This window comes from Sminthopsis crassicaudata, chromosome 5 (genome assembly GCF_048593235.1).
Source record: "Sminthopsis crassicaudata isolate SCR6 chromosome 5, ASM4859323v1, whole genome shotgun sequence".
In the NCBI taxonomy this organism is placed as follows: domain Eukaryota; kingdom Metazoa; phylum Chordata; class Mammalia; order Dasyuromorphia; family Dasyuridae; genus Sminthopsis; species Sminthopsis crassicaudata.
Window position 1 is genome coordinate 122,046,553 of NC_133621.1, and position 22,022 is coordinate 122,068,574.

Genomic DNA, 22,022 nt, shown 5'->3' on the forward strand with positions numbered 1-22,022 from the left:
ATAATTTTAAAGTAGGAATTAAGAGAAAATAGCATATCTAAAACTTAAATTGTATTACATAGCAATAGTTATCAAAAAATGTTTGTAATAATCTAAAATTAGAAAAATAAATGAATTGGACAATCTATATCAAATGGAGAACTCCAAATTGGGCTAAAACTATTGGAAAAAATGGAAAGGACTTTGGGAGGAATTTATTTTTGTTCAGTATTTTTGGTATATACCATAATAAATGCAAAATGGGTACATGAGATATTTTATATATGTATATATATACATATATATGTATATATATGTATATATATATATATTTTTTTTTTAAAAATAGAAAAGAACCAAATCAGTTACATTTCACAGCTCTGACTAGGGTAAGAATTTGTTAATCGAAGGATAGAAGTGAACACAAAAGATGAGATAACTTTTGATTACATTAAATCAAATAGACATGATATGAGCAGAATCAGTATAACTAGAATAAAGATTAAAGTTGTCAATTGGAAATAATATTTGTATGTTATCTTTACGGGTTTGTATTTTAAATGTATAGGAAATTTGAATTGTCTAGAGTAGGGATTCTTTTTCCACTTATGACCCTTCTTCACCTGAGAAAATTTTATGTGACCCTGGATACATAGGTTTATAATTCAAGCAGTTACTAATAATAAAACATAAAGAAATTTATTTTGAAACAATTCTTTGGTATACTGTAATTTTGCCATTTATTAAAGAAGAAAGCAAATTTACAACTAATAAGATGGATGTGCTTATTTATTTTTACATAAAGAATTAAATCATACAGAATATTTCATATCTTTTGCTGTTAAATTTGTGTGACTCTCCTTGCATTGTTACATAACACCATATGGGTAACAACCCACATCTTAAAAAGCTTTGATCTAGTGTTCTGAGAAATTAAGTGATTTGCCCAGGGTCACAAAATCAACATTGTAGAGGTATGACTTGAAGGCAAAGCTTCCTTACTTTGAGGCAAGTTTTCAGTACTTCATACCACATTGAGAGAAGTAACACAAAGTATAGGAAAGAACATTTATACAAAAGACAAGTAGTTAAACAATATGAGCAAATTGCCATCAAAAGAATTGCAGAGTAATAATAACCATTTGTTAGATAGTTCTACTAGTAATGAAAAAAAAAGAATGTAAATAAAAATAGCTTTGTGGCTTCACTTCAAAACTAACAAACTGGCAAAAGATGGACAAAATTATTATTAAATCATCTGTGAATATATAGGCACATCTTTGCACTGAGCTTTAATTTTTTCCAGTCATGAGGGAAGGTAATTTAGAATTTAAACTGAAATGTCCACACTCTGTGGGCCAGAGACTTCACTCCTAGTCAAATAATTCCAGGAAAGCTAAACACATAATAAAAAGGTTTAGCCTAGAATAAAATATTCACAGCAATACTATTTGTTCTGGCAGAGAACTATAAACAAAAGGTATACATCTTTTGGGTAATGACTAAATAAACTGTGTATGTGAATACAGTCAAATATTAGTGTATCATAAGAAATTTTAAAAATGGAAAGATTCTAAAAATGCATGAGAAGACTTATTTGAACAGTTGCTGAGTGAAGTGAGCAGAATAAAGAAAACAATATACACAATAGCTATGACAATATAAATGGAAAGAACAATCAAAAAATACTAAAAGGTATATAATTATAATTCCAAAACTAGCACCAAGAAAGAATCAAGAAAATACACCTCTTCTTTCCAGAGGTAGGAAACTCTTGATATGAAATATTCAAATTCAGTTAGACATGGTCAATCTAATATCTAATTTTGCTGGCCTGCTTGATTTCTCAATCCCTTTTTCAGTTGTTTTCTCAAGGGATTTTTACAAGGTAAAGGAGAGGATAAGCAAATATTTGGAAATGAAGATAATGTAAAAACTAAAGATATCAATTGGAATTGGATTAGCTCTTCTCTATGTTGAAGAAATCCACTTCCATCAGCATACATCCTCATACAGTATCATTGTTGAAGTGTATAATGATCTTCTGGTTCTGCTCGTTTCACTCAGCATCAGTTGATGTCTCTCCAAGCCTCTCTGTATTTCTCCTGTTAGTCATTTCTTATAGAACAATAATATTCCATAACATTCATATACCATAATTTACCCAACCATTCTCTAATTGATGGACATCCATTCATCTTCCAGCTTCTAGCCACTATGAAAAGGGCTGCCACAAACATTTTGGCACATACAGGTCCCTTTCCCTTCTTTAGTATTTCCTTGGGATATAAGCCCAATAGCAGCACTGCTGGGTCAAAGGTTATGCACATTTTGATAACTTTTTGGGCATAATTCCAGATTGCTCTCCAGAATGGTTGGATTCTTTCACAACTCCACCAACAATGTATTAGTGTCCCAGTTTTCCCACAGCCCCTCCAACATTCATCGTTATTTGTTCCTGTCATCTTAGCCAATCTGACAGGTGTGTAATGATACCTCAGAGTTGTCTTAATTTGCATTTCTCTGATCAATAGTGATTTGGGACACTCTTTCATATGAGTGGAAATAGTTTTAATTTCATCATCTGAAAATTGTCTGTTCATATCCTTTGACCATTTATCAATTGGAGAATGGCTTGATTTCTTATAAATTAAAGTCAATTCTCTGTATATTTTGGAGATGAGGCCTTTATCAGAACCTTTAACTGTAAAAATTTTTTCCCAATTTGTTACTTCCCTTCTAATCTTGTTTGCATTAGTTTTGTTTGTGCAGAAACTTTTTAATTTGGTGTAATCAAAATGTTCTATTTTGTGATCAATAATGGTCTCTAGTTCTCCCTTGGACACAAACTCCTTCCTCCTCCACAAGTCCAAGAGGTAAACCATCCCATGTTCCTCCAATTTATTTATGATTTCGTTCTTTATGCCTAAATCTTGGACCCATTTTGATCTAATCTTAGTATGTGGTGTTAAATGTGGGTCCATGCCTAGTTTCTGCCATACTAATTTCCAGTTTTCCCAGTAGCATTAATGATGGACAGAATCAGCTACATCCAGAAAAAGGAACACTGGGAAATGAATGTAAACTGTTATTTTTACCTTCTGAATCCAATTCTTCCTGTGCAACAAAAAATTCGGTTCTACACACATATATTGTATCTAGAATATACTATAATATATTTAACATATATAAGACTGCTTGCCATCTGGGGGAGGGGGTTGGGGGAGGAAGGGAAAAAATCTGAATAGAAGTAAGTGCAATGGATAATGTTGTAAAAAATTACCCATGCATATGTACTGTCAAAAAATGTTATAATTATAAAATAAAAAAAACTAAAGATATCAATAAGAACAAGATAAAAAGAAAGTACATTCTTATCTAAGAAAAGTGATTATTTAAAGATACATCATAAAATGCAGTATCATCTCCTTACATGATATCAGTTCTATTTGTTGTTTTTTTTTTTGATAATCTGTAGAAATGTGTTTCCAATTTTAAATTTCAATTCCCCTATTCTAAAACATCAGAATACATGACACTGACTCAGAAGGGAAGTCTGCATTATGTTCATGTTTACTTAATTTTTGAAATGAGAAAGTAACTTGTTGTTCTGTTTGGTCTTCTTACCTTTTCATTAGTAAACAGATCCTATATTAGCAAATAAATACAATATTGATTGGTCAAAATTATATAATAGCCATTGTAAATATTTTTGTTATTGTTCACTTATGTTCAGTTCTACACGATCCCGTGGACTTTATGGGATTTTCTTGACAAAAATACTAGAGTGTCTTAATTTCCTTTGCCAGTGTGCCCCCATTTTACAGATGAGAAAATAAGGCAAATAAATGACTTGTCCAGGCTCACAGAACCAGTATGTATCAGAAACGAGATTTGAATCTGATCAAGTCTTTCTAGCATTGAGGCCAATTTTCTAGTCTTTAAAGTATTCTGACTTCCTTTATAGTAAAAATGGAATAATTATAATCAAACACATTAATAGTGTGAAACCCCATTGTAACATCATTTAACCATTTGCCAGAAGCACAAATCAAATAACTAACACTGATGTGAGCTAGTATTTAGAAAGAATCAGTAATAATTCTTCCTTGTCATTACAGTACTTAATATAAGTACATATATATCAGGTCTGTAAAATAGTCTCCTGTAACATCATTTCACTGAAATTCATATTTTAATGGAAACAATTACTGAAACTATTTAGGAGGTGTCTGCATGTTAAATGCTTTCTTAATTCAGATTTCTTCTATATGTAGTTATAACTGACATCAATGCAAATAGTTTATATTAGTGGTCTTCCAGTCAGATATTGGTAGCTCAATTATTTTGTTTCACAAATATTCCAAGAGAATCAAATATTGCCTTTAGTTGCTTCATGTTTGAACTTGCAGGAATGCAAATGATTTTTATAAAGTATTATCAGCAATAATAACTGGAAAAAAGGATTGGTTTAAATTAAGCATTGAAAAACTTGTTAATTATTCATATATTTTCTTATTTTTTTTCTGGCAGATATTTATATGCCCTAGGACAAAAGGTATGGAAAAGGTGGAAAAAACGATACTTCGTTCTTGTTCAGGTTAGTAAATTTTCTGATATTCTGATTGCTTTTAAGTACTGCAGCTATTAAATACTGTATGTATGTTTATAAAACAATACTTTGAAAATGAAAAAAAATCTACTTATTGAGTCAAGTTTTTAAAGAGGCACATAAAAGATGTTCAACTAAATATATTCAAGACAATCTATTCAACTTCTTGGTGACAAGAAAATATTGTGGATTCTAATATTATAGGATTCTGAAGACAATACTTTAATATATTGGTTTTGACTATTTTATTGTATGTTTTTTCTTTTTTTCTAAAGCATACTCCCCTTAAATGAAATTAATTCACTTGACAGGAAGAATCTCTATCAAAATAGTCATCTGATGTTTAATAGCACTCTATGACAAAGTAAAACATGGTTTAAAAAGGAAATACTTTTCAGAAGAATCACATCTGGGATTCCTAGCTTCACTGTATAGCCTGAAAAATCTTATGTATCCCTATGCTACAGGTCTATAGTATGTGATGCAAGTTTATTGCAAACAAGGAAAAAGTAAGAAATATTGTTTCCAGGTGGCATATTTTGTATCATCCTGTGACTGCCCCAAGAAAATTGACTTGGTCTTTTGTCAACCTGGGCCCTAACAGGTGATTGAAAAGTAGAAAATTCAGAAAATAAAAATAGTTTGGCTATAAAATGCTTTGCAACCTATTTGATTGATTTTTCTCAATATATAGATCAGTTGTTCTCTCAGGTCATTTAACTTTACCTTGTTAGACAAGGCTAGGGTGTGCTGATGACTAGATCATAAGTCTCACCATATTATCGTTCACAATGATTCCTTGTCTTATTCCTATTTTTCAAATATTTTATGGGAATAAGTGAAATTTAAACATTAGTTTTTATGTTGTTATCTAACCACAAAGAAGTAGTATGGCATAGTAGAAAGACTATTGGACTTTAAATTCAGGAAGAGCTGCATTCAAATCTCTCTCTGAAGTTTATTTACCAATCCTCTGATCTCTGATAATTCTCCAAGGCTGTCAATTGAATTATAACTGGTTTGTTATCTGCTAAAGTGGATGGAATAAGTCCCCACATTGCCTTAACTCATAGAGTCTTGATGTTTTGAAAAATCCTACTAAGAGATAACTTAGAATTCATGTCCATATGAAATTTATGTTTTCTTTCTCCTTTTGATTATTGATATAAAGCATTTTTCTCAGTACACAAAGGTCATATAAGTGAAATTATTTTCATATTTATATATGTATGTGTGTACATATACATATGTATGTATATATATGTATGTATGTATTGTAGACACACATAAGATGAAATATACTTTTTATCCTGTAATTCTAATTTAAGAATCTTAATGCTGAACAAAATGTGTTTATGGGCAATATCTTTCTCTCAAGTGCTTGTCATGTTTGGGTCATAGTAGATATTATTTATACATGCACAGGGCTCATATATATTAAGGTGGTCAGTAGACAGCAATCGGAAAACTTGCCAGAATTATAAAACAATTGAAAGCTTCCTCACACCTCCATTTATAATGAAGAAACAAATTGAATACACTCAGTTTTCCCAACCAGGGTAGAAATGCATGCAGGTCTAACTAGAATAGCCCATTGGGGAAACTGGGTAGTTTATATTAGCGTGTTTAAAGACAACTCTCCTTGTATCTGCACACAGCTTGGAGGCCATCCTAGCAGGCTGTATTATTGAAAGGTGAAGGAGTCATTTTTAGTAGGGAGGACAGTGTACCCCTGCTGTGTCTGCTGCTGCCATCAGCAGGATGGTGCTCTAGTGATAATGTGAATCTCATCACCACTTGTGAGTGTGTATTATGTGAGTGATATAGCTGGAGATCTAGCCATCAGCCCAAGAATTTTGCACCCCTAGAAATTGATTGAGAGTAAGAATTTTCCTGCTGCAGAATCATTGTTCGAAGTGAACTCTCTAGGAGCTAAGAAAGTGTAGACTTTTCAAATACTCCCCACTATAAACATTTAAATCAGAAACAAATGCTAGCATAGGAGAGGGAGGAAAATGGTCTCATTAATGAGCATAGGGAATGTAGCCATGACTTAAGTCAATGCATTTAGTTCCTAAATAAGGTTAGATACAACTATAACTTTTTTCCTATCTTTTGTTCCTATTTCTCATGGATTTTGAGGGCTTATTGTAGTAGTCAGAAATGTATCTTAATACTTTTACTAGTATCAGAAAATTTTAAGCAAAGAATAAGACTTTTGCTTTAAAATGGAGTTGGACTTGATTTTTCCATAGCAAACATTGTATTGGAAAAGATTTCAATCATTGCAATGTGCTATATATTTTTCTAGCAGCAGTTTAATGCGTTCATATAATAACAACAACAACAATAATGATAAATTAGACTGGAGAAGTAGAGTTACTATGAGATCATTTATGATATTTTAAAATTTAATAATATTTAAATATATAAACTTTAAAACTTTAGATTTTTTATTTATTTACATTCAAATAAATGTGATCATCTTGAGAGCAGGGACTCTATCTTTATTTGTTGGCTTTTTTATATCTTCATTGCTTAGGGCAATGCCTAATACATAGAAGAGACACTTCATAAGAGTTTATTTACTTGACAAGGGGACATAATGGTCTTGAGAAACTTGATAAAAAAGAAAAAGGAAGTTCAGAGATAGTTCTGAGGAAAAGCACTTCTTCAGCCTGCTTGATGCACCCAATTTCATATCATTTTTAATTAGCATGAGATATACAGTTGTTACAACTAGGACAACTAGGATAAATCAGCCAACATATCCCAGCTAGGATGTGAGGCAATAAAGTTTTCAAGAAATTCTTGAAAATGTAGAGAGGATCCACAGGTAGGAAGAAAAGGTAGAGGCAGTTTAGCATAAAAGAAACTATTTCCTTCTCCTTTTCCCCCACAATATATATGTGTGTGTGTGTGTGTGTGTATTTGTGTATCTGGATCTCTTAATGTTTTTAATTTTAATTTTTACTTTTTATTTATATGTATTTCCTTTTCCACCACTTTCATTTTTTTATATATCTTTTCTTCCCCTATCCTGTGAACCTTTTCTTGTAATAAAAATATTCTTTAGTAGGGCACCTACGTGGCACAATGGATAGAACACTATGCCTAGAGTCAGGAGGACCTGAATTCAAATCTAGCCTCAGACACTTAATAGTTTTATGATCCTAGGCAAGTCACTTCATCTCACAATTGCCTCAACCAAAAAAAAAAAAAAAAAAAGTTAAAAAATGGATAGGGGAAAAAAAGATTTTAGAAAAACTATTTAACACGTCTTGTGATTTTGATGTATTTGTAATGTTCCACATCTATAATTCCCATCCTTGTCAAAAAGAAAGGAAGCTGACCTTCAAAACAGGACCAAAAATTTTCCCCATATTTGTGTTACCAGTATCTACCTCAGGACCTTGCACATATTACATACCTAATAAATGTTTGTTCATAGAATTGGATTAAGCTAAATTTTCTCTAAATATGATTGTCAGTGAAAATATAGGAGGCTGTTATGTGTACCAAGAAGTTACTTTAATGGTGTCCCAGGAAATTGCATGATTCTGAATCCTCCTGGGAACACGACCTACCATGATTAGAAAAAAAAAGTCCAAGCTGAACGAAGGGGACTTGTTGCATGATGTCACCAGAGGCAGAAATAGACATCTCCTACTTTATTTTGGCCCCGTATCAAAGTGTTCAGTGCTTGTTGTCAATGCGTCAGAATCATGACTCCAAGTTGCTGCAAACAACAGCAGGCTATCAAGACATAATGTTAATTAAATATCAACTGAGTTGGCACAGGATGTAAACAGTCAGCCCATGCCATTGAAGTGATCTGTGTGCTTTACAGAGATGCAGAAGCCCGCTGCCAGTGAGACGAGGGCAGAATCTACTTTAAAATAATAATAACAGCCACAGTACCAGATTCCCTGACTGCACACCTGGTAATCACCTGCAGCTCACTCTAGTCACACTTTGGAGGCAGTTGGAGAACACTATTAATATGTAAGGAACATGAAATTCAGTCACAGGATATAGATAGGCTCGTGTTTACACATGTTAATGAAATAACTGACACAGGTGTGAAGTTAACAGACATGTAAGGCTGTCAGTGCAAGAAGGAGCTTATGGAGAATGGCTGGCTGCTTCACCAATGAGGTTTGCACTTAGCACTTTCCATAGTCATTAAGAAGAGAAAACTGAGAGGGAATAGTTAAATGCTTGGGGAAATTACCAAAACTGTTCTGTCTAGTTTTCTGCCGTTGCTCCTCTGCTTTTTGCTCTCTTGTTCTCTACTTTTACCAGAGAATTCCTTGTGATTTAGAATTAGAATTTGCAGTGGGAGGAGAAGTAGGGCTGTGGACTTTCATCAGAGTAGGAAATTCCTAATTGCAGTGCACATTAGCCATTTATCTGTAATTTGTCATTTTACAGTTCTGTCCACATCATGGAGAAGTGGTTTGCCAAGGGTCACATAGGCTAATATGAATAGGAGGCGGAAGTTGGATCCATAGTTTCCTAATTTCAAAGCAAACTCTCTTTGCACTCTGCCATACTTCTGGTAGGATTCCTCCTATATATGTTAGAGAATGGCATGGGGTTTTCCTATAAGGAAGGGAAGAGAAATACTGTTTTCAATTTTCAGATTTCATTTTAAAGTGATCTTTCCTTGGAAAGATTTAGTTATTATTTATTTCTAAGAACTACAACTCAAACAGCTAGATAGAAACTTAGTTTTCACTGACTGAGTTTGAGGTTAAATTTTGTGAGTTATCTTTTTAATTTTTTTAAAGATTTCACAGAAACCTTTGATTCATAGTCTTTATCATTTACCTAAGAGATAAGTATATATGTATGTTTATATATACATATGGATGCATACATATACATATGTATGTATGTATGTATGTGTGAGGAGATATAGAAATATCACTGTGCAGAATACACATGTAGACATGGTCTGAGTTAGTCATCTTTCATGGAAGAACTAAAATGCCTCCAATTGCTTTTTGATATTTCAGTGAATAAAGCATCATGCCTGAAGTCAGGAAAACCTGTGCTTAAATCCTACTTCAGACACTTACTAGCTGTGTCTCTCTGGTCAAGCTTCTTAGCTTTTGTTAAGCCTTCATCAGTTTTAAAATGAGAAGAATAAGAATAATTCCTTCTCTGGGTTGTTGTAAGGATCAAATGGAAATATTTTCACTGTACTTAGCATGTGCCTGGCATTGTAAAGATACTTGTTTCCTTCCACCTTCCAGTTAATAAAGTGAAGGCTAAATTTTTGTGTGAGAAAAAAATTGGGGTGAAAAAGGAAGGATATATAAAATGGAACCAAATAACGTTTTGTTAACAACTGAACACATTCTTCCAAAAATTATTAGCTAAGAATGAAAGTGAAGAAATATAATAAAATTCTTTGTTCCCAGAGGCAGCTCAGTGGATAGAGCACCAGCCCTGAATTCAGGAGGACCTGAGTTCAAATTTGGTCTCAGACATTTAACACTTCTTAGCTGTGTGACCCTGGGCAAGTCACTTAACCCCAGCCTCAGAAAAAGAAAAAAAAAGAAAAGAAAAGAAACAAAAAAAAAAAATCTTTGTTACCTAAAAACTCTTATTGGAAATTTAAATTCAACAGTTGTCTGATCTGCATGAAGCAGTGCATTAGGTATTAGAACTTACAAGAAGTAACAAGAGTAAAATTCAATGTAATACACAAAGCAAAACATAAAAGTTGTTAAGAAAAATAGGGGGAAATGACATGCAAAAATTCTTAACTTATGGTTTGTGAATTTAAAAAATAATTTATAGCAATTTCAATATAATTGTAATCCTACATATTTCATCTTATGCATTTAAAAATACTGAGAAGGAATAAATAAATTTTACCAGACTGCAAAAGGAGACTAGGACACAAAGATTAAAAATTCCAGTAGAGAGGCTCAGAGGAGGAATAGGTCATATTCCATTTGGGAGCAATAAATAGTTCCTGGGTGGTTTCATGGAAAAGGTAGGCATTTCAAAAGAATCTAAAAGGATGAATAGGTCTGTAGTTCTTACAGAGGATCATGACTTGGGGAGGGGATGCCATATAATGCAAGTGAATTGCATTTAAAATGAGGGAGGTCTGTACAAGGTCATCAGCCTCTCTTTCCCCTGCAGAGCCATCTGGGCCCAGTGGCCAGATATAGATCAGGATGACTGGAGATGGCTCTGGATGCAGTGGGAGATGTTGGCCTTTTTTAGGCTACAGACTTTTGCTTGAGGTTGCACTCATTCAGTGATTAAGATTAGGTAGCAATTGAGGCAAAGAATCTCCTCTTTCAATTAGTCCAAAAAAAATCTAAATGAATGAATGAATCTGAGAGAGGAACACCCTCATGGTTTCTGGCCAAAGCAGAAATGATGCTACTTACATTCAATCTGAGTCAATCAGGACCCAAACAATGATGAAATGGGGCTTGGCCAAGACTGATTTGGTGGCCAATTAGAATCAGATTGATTTTGCTTTAAGGTTTGGTTCTTAAGAAAGGACCTAGCTATTAAACCCCAAGATATCTTGGAAAGGTTCAGAGGTGCAAAAGAGAAAAAAAATACTTTTAAGAGCATCCATCTGTAGGTAAGGAAATGATGCCATATGTGGACAGAGGGAAGAAAGAAAGGAGAGAGTCTTCAAACTGATTATTTTCATGCCAGTTTACTCACAGAGATTGTTGTTTGTCTTTCATTCTTGAAGAGGACCATAAGCAGAAATGTTAGGAGAGGGAATTTTGAACTTAAGTAAAAGTGACATTAAAGTAGATTGTTTGCCACTAATACTGGGAATAAAATAAAATTTGCTTTAGAGTATAGAATTATTATAAGAGATTACTAGAAAATAAGTCTATAAAAGTAGATTTAACCTATATTATTGAAAATCTTGAATGTCAAAGTGAAGAGTATAATTTGGTGGGTAATAAGCAGTCAACGAAAAATTTTGAGAAGTGGAAAAACATTGTCAGTTATCTTTTAGAAATAGTGATAATCATTCAGATTTATATAATATTTTACAGTTTACTTAGGGTTCCCCTCAAAACTCTGTAAGTGTGGCAGTTGAGTCATTTTTAAGTTGTGTCTGACTCTTCATGTTCTTATTTTGGGAGTTTTCTTCACAATGATACTGGGTCATTTTATGGATAAGGAAACTGAGGAAAACAGCATCACGGAAGTATTAAGTGTGATTTGAACTCATGAAGATGAAATCTTCTTCATTTGAAATTTAGTGATCTACCCCCTGCACTCACTGTCTAGCCGCCAAAAGATATCAATGCAGATATTATTATTCTCGTTCTACAAATGTTGAAACAAGCTCTGGGAAATGATGAGATTTCCCACAGCCACATAAGTAGAAAAAAAATGTACCTGGGACTCAAATAGTAAAGTGTGACTGAAGGTAGGAAATGAGGTAATAAACATGCCCAAATCAGTGCAGTTTAGGGAAGAATAAATACAAAGATTCAGGTAATTGTGTGATTATATAGAGGAACTATTTTGTACTTTCATCTCTTTGTATTGTTGTGAGAGAGTTTCATAGGTTGCTTCTAGGATAGCCTGAAGGGTAAAGAAAAAGCAGATGGTGTGTATGAGCAGGGTTTAGCCAATTGATAATGAAGAACTTTATGGAAGAAGCAGTGCAAAAGATCTCTAGTGAGTATAACAAAAATGAGGCAAGAGTAAGGGATTTAAGTTTGCATGCTCCATTACTATGAGAAGAAATCTAGGCAAAATCCCAAGCAAGTTAGGTGGAGCTCCTGGAAGACTTATGGATAAGCCTAGTTGAGATTTACACACAAGACATGATGAATTGCATTTTTAAATACCAGAAAACATACATATTGATAAGCTCACAGATACTCTGCTATATCGAAAGCTCCTCAGTGCACTGCAGTGACAGGCAGTGTTTGATAATAAATGCTATTGATCTATAGAATTTATCATTAGAAGATTAAAAAACTAATTTACGTCTTCATGATTATTTTGCAGGTATAATGAAAAGTGAACAGGAACATAAAATAAAGTGAAGGAAAGTCATGCATCTTCTCTTTTTACAATAATTTTTAATGTGAGCCTTTTCTCAGGCCTTAGAGACAAATTCCTTTTTCTTTGCCACTGCTCCATTCCCTCAGATGAAAATGATAACATCTTTTCTTGTGTTGTTTCCTAAAGTTTTCTCTTTAGAATTTCTTATTTTTCTTGGAAAGTAACTGTATGGCTACAGTTAGTAAATGAATATTTAAGATAAGCATTTATTAAACTCTTGCTCTATGACAGTCAGTGAATATACCATATAGTTACAAGATACATGTAAGCAATGATATTAAAGAAATGATAGCTATAAACACATCTTTAGTTTTATTAGCTCTCTGAGATTTTTTTAAAAGCAACTTGTATCAGAAAAGCATTTTAAATTAATGTTAAAGTTGACATATAGAAACATTTCAATCCCTAAAGAAATTCTCTGTTTGACTCTCTGAAATACATGCAAAGCATCTTTGTTATTGATTAGTAGAGTATCACATTTTCTCTAACTGCACACTTGTTAAATCATACTAACAGTGTTTGGCAAGCCATTGATAAGATAATACTCCTTTTTCATCCATTCTGTCCTTGAGGGACTACTGCGTTTTTCTGGATTATAAGAAGCTCTGATTTTCTAATATCTCTAGCTGTACTTTGACTTCTGCCAAGACTATTTTCAGCTGAGGATTTGCTTTAAACCTTAATCTTTACAGAAATGAACCAGTGGGAGTGGCTAAACTGCCAGCCGTTAACACAATTCCTGGAGCAGGGATGTAGCATAGAGGCTTGAAAATTGTGGTCTCTCTTATAGTTAGCACATAAAAGTGTAGATATAGGGGACAGGTGTTGAACAGGCTGACAGTTGAAAGCAAAATAGGTTTCCCCTGCCAGATGCAGAAACCTTATGAGACCACAGCAACCTAAGGGGTCCTGCTAAGATCAATAAAAAGCAAAGAGGGAGCTGATTATACTCCATCCATAGATCTGAGGTCAATGTACACTCTTTCACTGTGAATGCAATTTTTATAGAGAGAGTCAAGGTGCATTGGATTAGGCATATTAAATGCTCAGTTTATCCATGTCTTTCTCTTGCAGGGATTTTTATTTGCCAAAAAAATAAGAAATTGGTTAAGCTTTGTTGAGTATTATATCAGTAAGCTACACAGTGAAAACAAATACAGGGCTAAAGAATTCAGAGCAGGTGGTACCACCTGTTTCAGTCTAATCCCAGCCCCAACAATCTGCCACCTAGATGCATGGCAGAATAGAAAATCTGACAATGACTCATAGAACAGAAAGAACCAATTGTGATCTGGCTCTGATACTGAGTCTTCCTTGTAGGAGGATTATGATAATAATTAGTGTTAGTGAATATTGACAACGCTGAGTCAACTATAGAAAATCTACCCCCAAAACCCAAAACTTGTTTGGTGGAAAGCTAATAGTTTCAGGTTCAAAACTGCAACCTAGATAGATGTACATAAAGTCATGCTGCTTTTGCATTTGTTGTGGAAATTTGAATAAGAATAGAACCCAAAAGGTGATGTGAGAGAGCTCCCCCAGAAGATTGTAGGAAGCACAATGAAAGTAGAGGTGTTTTGCTTTAGTTTCTATGGAAATAGAATTTGGGATGTTCTTGAATTGCCATCTTTGGGATAAATAAACATGTTGAAAACCAACATGCACCATTTTATGTTATCAAGGGGTCAAATGTCCTAATTGCTAGTGACAACTCTGATGGTAGTTAGTATATTATTACTCTCCCATCTGCACTCTCCATTACTTCATTAGACCCAATTAACTTTGTCAGATTATGTTGGCTGAGACTGAGCCATCAAAATGAACAAAAACTTTTTAAAAAAATCAAAGCTCAAGAATTAGCTGATCACTATCAGTTTTAATATATTTTTGTTCGATTAAGAAGGTGTTGGGTTTTAGAAACAGGATAAATTGGTCAAAGCTCACCTCTTTCTACAGCTTTTCAATCATACTTAATGTTTCAAAATTATTTTACTTTTAAAAAGTAAACTTTATCCTTTAGTAAATAAGCTCAGATTTCAAGCTTAAATATTCAGCTAGAGGTTAAGAATAAAACACAAAACAGAAACATCAATCAATGCATGGGACAAAATTCTTTCTCAAACAGGAGACAAATTTAACAGCTTTCTACCGGCCAATTTTAAAAGGTTTTTAGAACACAAGCATATGTTAAGTGTATATAAACTATCATACCATTAATAAATAGGCTGTGTCAAAGATTAACAAGAATCTTTTGAGGTAAGTAATTTATTTTATTTATTTTTTAGACAACCAAGATCTTTCATTATGATGACAAATTTCCTTTTAGTGAGGTAGACTAGCAAGGGAGGGGTTTGGCCTGGGAGTCCCTCTTGGGTTTAGGTCCTATCTCTGAAATGTCTTAGCCTTTTGACTATGGGCAATTTACTTCAATTCTCAATGCCACAGATAACCTTAAGATTATTAACTGCTGAATTGCCAATCTGCATTTACAGAGAGATTTCTACCTTGTAACCATAGTTCTGAACATATAAACCTGGTTGTCCCAAAAGTCTTACCACAGATAGCTAATAATTTATATTACTTTAAGGTTTGAAAAGTACTTTTACATAAAGTTATTTCAAACAGCATAAACAGATACCACTAACTAAAAAAGCATAGATCTCAAAGCTTCCTCTCCCTTCCACCCTCTAAAAAAGAACTCCAGATACTTATTAATTTCTCTAGGATAAAATAGTCTTTTTTGTCATTCTGAGCTTTTTGTAACCTGGTCTTTCTACCTTTTTGGTATCCTCACACTTTCTTTTGCTCTAAGAATTCTGTTGTTCCAACACCACCGGGATTCTTGAATCTTCCTTTTTCTTTACAGTAGCTACCCCCATCTCTCAACATTTTATTTTTTCACCTCCACATTTTGGTTTTTCTAACTTTCTTCACTTCCTACTTATTCCAGAAGACCTTTCTAGGTCCTTCTGTTTTCTACTGTCTTCTCTGCTCAAACTGCCTTGTATCTAATCTGTGTATATCTTCTTTGTTTAACAGTTTATATACTGTCCCTTTTATTAAGATGTAAGCTTTTTGAGGGTAATAAGTATGTTTTTTGCCTTTAATCATGTCTGGTAAATAATAAGTATTTAATAAATGCTTTTTGAATTAACTAGAAAAATAAAAAATATATTGCCCTTATAACAACAATAAAGCATTGGCATTAAATCTATTTAGGGGGTAATATCAGTAACTAATTTTTCCATTTCACTTTACAATTAACATGTTATCTAGGTAATAAACTATCATTATATCTCTTTTATAGGGAGTGAAAGTAGAGAAGTTAAATAACTTGCTCAATTTTATTGGCTAATCATGACCAAAGTAGAATTTAGGTTGAAATCTTTTGACTCTCTAGTTCAACTGTACATAGCTGCATGAATATCCATAGGTTCTCTGATTTCCAACAGGACTAAGGCAGAAAAGATATGAGAAATAAGTACACTCTTTTGAAATGTCCCTTAGAAGATATGGAATTTCTGGAAAAGTTCCAATGATGGGGTGAAGAACTTGATATTTGGAATATGTTAGTGGTATAACTATTATTTTTTATATATATAATTATTTTTTTAAAAGTGTCAGTTATTTCTGTTCTTCATTCTATCTCTAGAACTCTAGTGATTGCCTCCTTTCTTAAAGCCTCCGCATCCCATATGCAGAATTTTTTTATTAATTTTATAATTATAACCTTTTTTGAGAGTACATATGCATAGGTAATGTTTTACAACATTATCCCTTATACTCCTTTCTGTTCCGAATTTTTTCCCTCCTTCACTCCACTCCCTTCCCTAGATGGCAGGCATTCCCATACATATTAAATATGTTATAGTATATCCTAGGTACCATATATATGTGCAGAACTGACTTTTGTTGTTGTTGCAAAGGAAGAATTGGATTCATAAGGTAAAAATAACCTGGGGAGAAAAACAAACAAAATGCTAACAGTTTACACTGATTTCCCAGTGTTTCTTCTCTGGGTGTAGCTGATTCTTTCCATCATTGACCTATTGGAATTGGATTAGCTCTTCTCTATGTTGAAGATATCCACTTCCATCAGAATACATCCTCATACAGTATCATTGTTGAAGTGTATAATAATCTCCTAGTTCTGCTCGTTTCATTCAGTATCAGTTGATGTAAATCTCTCCAAGCCTCTCTGTATTCCTCCAGTTGGTCATTTCTTACAGAACAATAATATTCCATAACATTCATATACCATAATCTACCCAACCATTCTCCATTTGATGGGCATCCATTCATTTTCCAATTTCTAGCCACTACAAGAAGGGCTGCCACAAACATTTTGGCACATACAGGTCCCTTTCCCTTCTTTAGTATTTCCTTGGGATATAAGCCCAGTAGTAGCACTGCTACATCAAAAGGTATGCACAGTTTGATAACTTTTTGGGCATAATTCCAAATTGCTCTCCAGAATGGTTGGATTCTTTCATAACTCCACCAACAATGCATCAGTGTCCCAGTTTTCCCACAGCCCCTTCAACATTCATCATTATTTGTTCCTGCCATCTTAGCCAATCTGACAGGTGTGTAGTGGTATCTCAGAGTTGTCTTAATTTGCATTTCTCTGATCAATAGTGATTTGAAACAGTCTTTCATATGAGTCATATGAAAATTGTTCATATCCTTTGACCATTTATCAATTGGAGAATGGCTTGATTTCTTATAAATTAAAGTCAATTCTCTGTATATTTTGGAGTTGAGGTCTTTATTAAGAACCTTTAACTGTAAAAATGTTTTCCCAATTTGTTACTTCCCTCTAATCTTGTTTGCATTAGTTTTGTTTGTACAAAAGCTTCTTAATTTGCTGTAATCAAAATTTTCTATTTTGTGATCAGTAATGATTTCTAGTTCTCTTTTGTTCACAAATTCCTTCCCATCCACAAGTCTGAGAGTTAAACTATCCTATGTTCCTCTAATTTATTTATGATCTTGTTCTTTATGCCTAAATCATGGACCCATTTTGATCTTATCTTAGTATATGGTGTTAAGTGTGGGTCCATGCCTAATTTCTGCCATACTAATTTCCAGTTTTCTCAGCAGTTTTTGTCAAATAATGAATTCTTATCCCAAAAGTTGGTATTTTTGGGTTTGTCAAACACTAGATTGCTGTTTTTATTCACTATCTTGTCCTGTGAACCTAACATATTCCACTGATCAACTAGTCTATTTCTTAGCCAATACCGAATGGTTTTGGTGACTGCTGCTTTATAACATAGTTCTAGATCAGATACAGCTAGTCCACCTTCATTTGATTTTTTTTTCATTACTTCCCTTGAAATTCTCGATCTTTTGTTCTTTCATATGAATTTTGTTATTATTTTTTCTAGGTCATTAAAATAGTTTCTTGGGAGTCTGATTGGTATAGCACTAAATAAATAGATTAGTTTAGGGAGTATTGTCATCTTTATTATATTCACTCGCTCTATCCAAGAGCATTTAATGTCTTTCCAGTTATTTAAATCTGACTTTATTTTTGTGTTTTGTAATTTTGCTCATATAATTCCTGACTTTCCTTTGGTAGATATATTCCCCAATATTTTATACTATCGACAGTTATTTTGAATGGAATTTCTCTTTGTATCTCTTGCTGTTGGATTGTGTTGGTAATGTATAAAAATGCTGAGGATTTATGTGGATTTATTTAGTATCCTGAACTTTGCTAAAGTCTAATAGCTTTTTAGCAGAGTCTTTGGGGTTCTCTAAGTATACTATCATGTCATCTGCAAAGAGTGATAGTTTGATTTCTTCATTACCTACTCTAATTCCTTCAATCTCTTTCTCGGCTCTTATTGCCAAGGCTAGCGTTTCTAGTAAAATATTGAATAGTAATGGTGATAATGGGCAACCTTGTTTCACTCCTGATCTTACTGGGAAAGGTTCCAGTTTATCGCCATTACATATAATGCTTACTGACAGTTTTAAATATATGCTCATTATTTAAAGGAATAGTACATTAATTCCTATACTCTCAAGTGTTTTTAGTAGGAATGGATATTGGATTTTAACAAATGCTTTTTCTGCATCTATTGAGATGATCATATGTTTTTTGTTAATTTGGTTATTGATAAAGTCGATTATGCTAATAATTTTGCTAATATTGAACCAGCCCTGCATTCCTGGTATAAATCCCACTTTCGGTAGTCTTTTTGCTAATATTTTATTTAAGATTTTAGCATTAATATTCATTAGGGAGATTGGTCTATAATTTTCTTTCTCTGTTTTCAGCCTACCTGGTTTAGTTATCAGTACCATGTCTGTGTCATTAAAAGGAATTTGATAGGACTCCTTCAATCCCTAGTTTTTCAAATAGTTTATATAGCATTGGAGTTAGTTGTTCTTTAAATGTTTGGTAGAATTCACATGTAAATCCATCTGGTCCTGGGGATTTTTCCTTAGGGAGTTGGTTAATAGTTTGTTCTATTTCTTCTTCTGAAATGGGATTATTTAGACTATTTACTTCCTTTGTTAATCAGGGCAAGCTATATTTTTGAAGGTATTCTTCCATTTCATTTAAGTTATCAAATTTATTGACATAAAGTTGGGCAAAGTAGCTCCTAACTATTGTTCTAATTTCCTCTTCTTTAGTGGTGAGTTCTCCCTTTTCATTTTTAAGACTAACAATTTGCTTTTCCTCTTTTTTTTTTTAATCAGATTTACTAAGGGTTTGTCTATTTTGTTGGTTTTTTCAGAGAACCAACTCAGTTTTATTAATTAATTCAATAGTTTTTTTTTAATTTCAATTTTATTAATCTCACTTTTTATTTTTTAGAATTTCAAGTTTCGTGTTTGTCTGGGTTTTTTTTAATTTGTTCCTTTTCCAGCAATTTTAGTTGTAAGCCCAATTCGTTGACCTTCTCTTTCTCTATTTTATGCAAGTAGGCCTCTAGAGATATAAAACTTCCTCTTATTACTGCTTTGGCTGTATCCTACACCTTTTGGTATGGTGTCTCATTGTTGTCATTGTCTTGGGTGAAGTTAGTAATTATGTCTATGATTTGCTGTTTCACCCAATCATTCTTTAGTATGAGATCATTTAGTTTCCAATTATTTTTTGGTCTATTTTCCTCTGGCTTTTTATTGAATGTAATTTTCATTGCATTGTGGTCTGAAATGGATGCATTTACTATTTCTGCCTTACTGCATTTGATTTTGAGGTTTTTATGTCCTAGTATATGATCAATTTTTGTATAGATTCCATGAACTGTTGAGAAGAAAGTGTACTCCTTTCTGTCTCCATTTAGCTTTCACCAAAGATCTATCATATCAAACTTTTCTAGTATTCTATTTACCTCTTTGACTTCTTTCTTATTTATTTTGTGGTTTGATTTATCTAGTTCTGAGAGTGCAAGGTTGAGATCTCCCACTATTATAGTTTTGCTGTTTATTTCTCCTTGCAGCTCTCTTAATTTCTCTTTTAAGAATTTAGATGCTGCACTATTTGGTGTGTATATGTTTAATATTGATACTGCTTCATTATCTATGCTATCCTTTAGCAAGATATAATGTCCTTCCTTATCTCTTTTAATTAGATCAGTTGTTTTTTTTTGTTTTTGTTTTTTGGTTTTTTTTTTTTTTGCTTGATCTGAGATGAGGATGGCTATCCCTGCTTTTTTGGCTTCACCTGAAGCATAGTAGATTCTGTTCCATCCTTTTACTTTTATTTTGAATGTATCACCCTGTTTCAGGTGTGTTTCCTGTAAACAACGTATAGTAGGATTCTGGCTTTTAATCCAGTCTGCTAACTGCTTCCTCTTTATGTGGGAGTTTACCCCATTCACATTTATGGTTAGAATGACTAATTCTATATTGCTTGCCATCCTGTTAACCCTTGCTTATGCTTTTCTCCTTTCCTCTCCTCTTACCCCCCTCCCCAGTATTAAATTTGGGAGCACCACTTGCTTTTCACAGCCCTCCCTTTTTAGTATTCCTCCCCCACCATAAAATACCTCCCCCTATTTTACCCCTTTTCCTCACAATTTCTATATCCTCTTCCCCTTAGTTTTCTCCTTCCCTCTCACTTTTCAGTGAAGTGGAAGAAGTTTCACCATAAATTGGATATGTCTATTGATACACACTATGTTCATCCCCCTCCTTTCTTTCTCTCAGATACAATAGCTTACCTTTGCCTCTTCATGAGATGTAGTACCACCACTTTACCCTTTTTTATGATATAATTTCCTTTCCACCTCTGGTTTCTAGGACAAATTATACATGTGTTCTTTACATATCTTTATGGCAAAAAATATAGTTCTCAAGATTTCTTTTTACCTTTTTAAAAATCTCTTGAGTTTCTTATTTGAAGATCAAATATTTTGTGTAGATTTGGTTTTTTCATCAAGAATAGATGGAATTCATTTATTTCATTAAATGTCCATCTTCTTCCCTGGAAAAGTATGCTCATTTTTGCTGGGTAAGTTATTCTTGGCTGCATACCAATTTCCTTAGCATTTTGGAATATCATGTTCCAGGTCCTACGTTCCTTTAATGACACTACTAGATTCCTAGGTTATCCTTATTGTGGCTCCTTCATATATGAATTGCTTTTTTCTAGCAGCTTCCAATATTTTTTCCTTCGTCTTATGGTTCTTGAACTTGGCCACTATATTTCTTGGCGTTTTGATTTTAGGGTCCCTTTCAGTAGGTGATAGATAAATTTTTTCAATGTCTATTTTACCCTCTGTTTCTAAAACATCTGGGCAGTTCTCTTTGATAATTTCCTGGAAAATAGTGTCCAGGCTCTTTTTTTCCTCACATTTTTCAGGGAGTCCAATTATTCTTAAATTGTCTCTCCTGGATCTGTTTCCCAGGTCTGTTGTCTTTCCAATAAGGTACTTGACATTCTTTTCAATTGTTTTGTTTTTCTGGTTTTGCTTGACTACTTCTTGGTTTTTCCTTGAGTCATTCATTTCTACTTGTTTTATTCTAATTTTCACTGATGTGTTTTCTTCACTCACTTTTTTATATCTTTTTGTAATTGTCCAATTAAGTTTTTAAGTGAGTTTTTTTCTTCTATGGAATTTTTTTTCCATTTCATCCATTTTATTTTTCAGAGAGCTATTTTCTTTTTCCAGCTCACTAATCCTGTTTTCCTTGTAGTTGTTTACTTTTTCTAATTCACTTATTTTATTTCTCAATGATTTGATTTCTTTATCTACTCTGTCTTTAAATGCGTGGAATGACTTCTCCAGGCTCTCTTGCCAAGTTTTCCTTTCCTTTTCCCATTTCTCTTCTATCTCTCTTGTGAGAGCCTTTTTGATTTCCTCTATGAGAGTCTTGTGTATTGAGGAGC

At 33.2% G+C, this 22,022-nt stretch overlaps 1 protein-coding gene across 5 annotated transcripts in view; it reads left to right on the forward strand.

Moving 5' to 3' along the window:
* Positions 1–22,022, forward strand: part of CADPS2 (calcium dependent secretion activator 2) — a 714,206-nt gene that overhangs the window by 492,861 nt on the left and 199,323 nt on the right. For all 5 annotated transcript variants that reach the window (XM_074268127.1, XM_074268122.1, XM_074268124.1 and 2 more), the window contains one exon: positions 4,513–4,579. In XM_074268127.1, coding sequence (XP_074124228.1) covers positions 4,513–4,579 — 67 coding nt within the window. The remainder of the gene's footprint in view (positions 1–4,512; positions 4,580–22,022) is intronic.